The 3,240-nt window shown below is 52.6% G+C and overlaps 1 protein-coding gene across 1 annotated transcript in view; it reads left to right on the top strand.

The window, feature by feature from the left end:
- PCSK5 (proprotein convertase subtilisin/kexin type 5) overlaps positions 1-3,240 on the top strand; it is a gene marked incomplete at its 5' end in the record, with an annotated part of 415,527 nt that continues 412,287 nt past the window's right edge. The window contains one exon of the mRNA XM_005868347.2: positions 1-141. Coding sequence (XP_005868409.1) covers positions 1-141 — 141 coding nt within the window. The remainder of the gene's footprint in view (positions 142-3,240) is intronic.

Below are 3,240 nucleotides of genomic sequence, written 5' to 3'. Positions count from 1 at the left end.
GTGCTGGCGCTGCTCGCCGGCTGCCTGCTCCCCGTGTGCCGGACGCGAGTCTACACCAACCACTGGGCAGTCAAAATCGCCGGCGGCTTCCCGGAGGCCAACCGCATTGCCAGCAAGTACGGCTTCATCAACGTAGGACAGGTAACGACCGGCCGGCCCGGCCCTCGGCCCTGAAGCGGCCCGGGGAAGGGGGGATTCCCCTTCAGCAGAACGCTTCTCGTCCCCTCCTCTCCGTCCCCCTTCCCCCTCTTCCAGATGTGCTCTTGCAGCTGTTCTAACTCTTGAGCGATGCGCTCTCTCTCTCCCGCCCTCGTTCTCTTACACACTTATATACACGCACTCCCCAAAGTTGCTGGGGTTTGCATTTTGTTTACTAGTTTCTTGCAAGCCACGAGGGACGGGCAGGGTCTCTGGAAAGATCATGAATGTGCATACAACCCCCGTGGTGGTCTCTGACCCGACCGGACCTGTGAACCTGCAAAGTCGGGGAGCACTAGTAGCCCCAGCTCTTTTTTGGGGAGGGGGGGGGAGTTGGGGGTAAGCACGCCCCTGGTGCCGGCTCCTTGCGGTTTCCTCGAGCCGGAGTTAGAGGGAGGCGGGGAAGATGAAGCCTTTCCTACTCGGACCTGAATTTAGCCCAGAAAGAAGTTTCCTCTGTTTGAGCCGAAGAGATGCTGGGCGCTGGAGGCGCAGGGACTGGAGCTGAAAGAAAGGACGGAGATGGAGGGAGGGAAAGCGGGCCGGGCCCGGGGTGAGCGCAGATTTGGGGGCAGCCCTCCCGGCTTCTTGGCCTCTTGCGCGGGATCTACTTGTGGGCTCCCGCACAGGGAGTCGGAAGGGGAGGTGGGAAACAACCTCCAAGACCCGCTGACCGGATTCTGCTCTGGAAAAACGGCGAGCCTTCCCGGAGAGGGATGTGCGGAGCCGGGAGGTGGCGCGGGGCGAGAGTTGGGGGGGCAGCGGGGCGCGGGGTTTTTTAGGGGGTACCTCTCAAGGGCTTTCCGCAGAGCTGCCCAGCTGGGGGACAATGAATTGAACGGTGGATGGGGATGATTGTTAGCGCCACAGATTTGGGGGTACCTGCGGGCGAAATGGTCTTGGCTTCCTCTATCTCTTTCTTGCAAGAAATGGGATGGAGAGGGCGGCGTAAGCGGGTCCCAGAAAGTGTCTCGCCCCACCCCCAGTCGCTTCCCCGGGGCTGGCCGGAGGAAGAGGAGGCCCTGGCCAGACCCTGGGGACACTCTGCTGAGATTGGGAGGCGAGAGTGGCGGGGGCGCCCTCTTAGGGGACGGCGTCTGGGACTGCTTGGGGATGCACGCGCCCTGCAAGCCCTGCCAGGGTGAAGCGAGAACGGGCCAGCTGCTGCCGCCAAAGCAGCAGAGCACAGGCCATTTCTGATGCCACTGAGCTCCACGCCCAGGAATGTGAGCCCTGGAGCCCTGGGACTATGAAGGCAGAGCTGCTGTCCTGCCTCTGGAAAGAGCTAGGGAGCGCCTGGGGGTTCGGAACAGTGGGAGCTCAGGTCTGACACTTGCTGGTCCCCAAGGAGGATTCGTTCTAGAGAAGCCAGTCTTGTGGAGGACTGAGACCAGGGCTAGGGGCACAGTCTATATCCACCCCCTCCCCACCCCCACCCAGATACACACCTGGAAGGAAGTCAGGGAAGCCAGCCTGAGTTTGTTGCCTGAGTGCCTGTCATCTTCAGGAGAATTCCATTCAAATGGCTTGTTAGTTAGGACTCTGCTGGCTTCTTTTGTCATTGGTAGAAAGCACTGAGTCTGCTCAAGTCTTTTTATATGAGCTTAAAGTTGGGTGCTGCATGGGACTGGGGGTGTAACTGGAAGGCTAACACTGAAAGTAGCTATGCTAATCTTTCTGGGTTCAGCAAACATTGAGCATCTTCCATATGCCAGACATATTTGGAAGAATAAGTTCTTGAACATACACTGCTTTCATAATCTAAACCAAACGACCATTGTTTCTGTGTGGATTTTACTTCACATGGAGCAAAGAGGAAACCAACACTGGAGAAGTAGACACGTACAGGGTCACCCAGCTATGATTCAGACCTAGGTCTCTCTGATCCAGGCCTGTTCCTGCTTGAATCCTGCCTTTTAGAGACTTCCGCCATCCCATGGAAGGAAGGAGGAAGAAAGCAAAAGCCCTGTCTCCCTGAATTCTGATTTAGTGGCTCGGTGGACTGGACACAAATATCTAGTCTTCATTAAAACACACCTGGACTTCTTGAGTCTAAGAAGCTTCATGACTTGCAAGGACCAAAAGACCTGTATCTAAAGGAACTCTATGTTAGATCCTGCAGAACCTGGCAGAGAGAAGAACTTTCATCCCTGAACCCGCTTTTGAATAAGCAAATATTGCAGTGTCCTGCAACCTCGCCTGGCTTTTTGCAAAGAGCCTTCTACCATGGCTTCTCATTTAAAAAGTAATACTAAGAAAGTTTATATACACATCATGTCAAACACTATTTATGGTGGTTTTATAAGGCCAATGAGGAAATTTAGGGTTTACAGAGGTTACTGAAGACCCCTTGAACTGAAGCCATAAGCAGTGTAAAAAGATCAGCTATTCTTACAGTGTAAAGCATTTCCTTTGTAGATCAAAGTGGAGTAGCCCTATGCTAAGTCTTTGGGGTGGTAAATTGAGTTCACACCTGCAATATCATTGCACTGTAAGGGCCAAATGTATTTCTTATCCATTCTTTAACTGCTCTGACCTTTTAACACTTCAGACCTCGTTTTGTTATTCTTTCTTTCCATCAACAAACCAGCTGTGGTTCAGTTGAGGGCAGCAACTAATTTGCAAAGGTCCCTGAAATACTCTCCTGTTTTTCCCCATTTGGGCTTGGGGTTCCTCCTCATGTGTCACAAATTGAACTGAGACCTGTTATTGTTCCTGAAGTCCTGATAGTATTTTTGAGATCTTCAATATAATATTTTAGGTGAGTAAGGCAGTGAGTTTTCACCACAGTATAGGTGCAGTCTCGACTATCAGCATGTCAGTGTAATGTTTTGTGTAGCATCTTAGCATTTAAAAGCCACCAGAGATAAAGTTTCTGGCCTGGAGATTTCTACAGAAAAGAATAGGCGTGTCCCTTGTGTTCCTGAGAGATAGGATGTGCCGAGTAACTCAAGAGCAAGCAGGCAAACAAACTGGCAAACAGAACATGCTTGACTTCCTGGAAGGAACAATAATGAGGGTGTTTCTCCGCCCCCCCCCCCC

This window comes from Myotis brandtii, unplaced genomic scaffold (assembly GCF_000412655.1).
Source record: "Myotis brandtii unplaced genomic scaffold, ASM41265v1 scaffold266, whole genome shotgun sequence".
NCBI lineage: Eukaryota > Metazoa > Chordata > Mammalia > Chiroptera > Vespertilionidae > Myotis > Myotis brandtii.
This window is presented reverse-complemented; position numbering and strand designations above follow the sequence as displayed.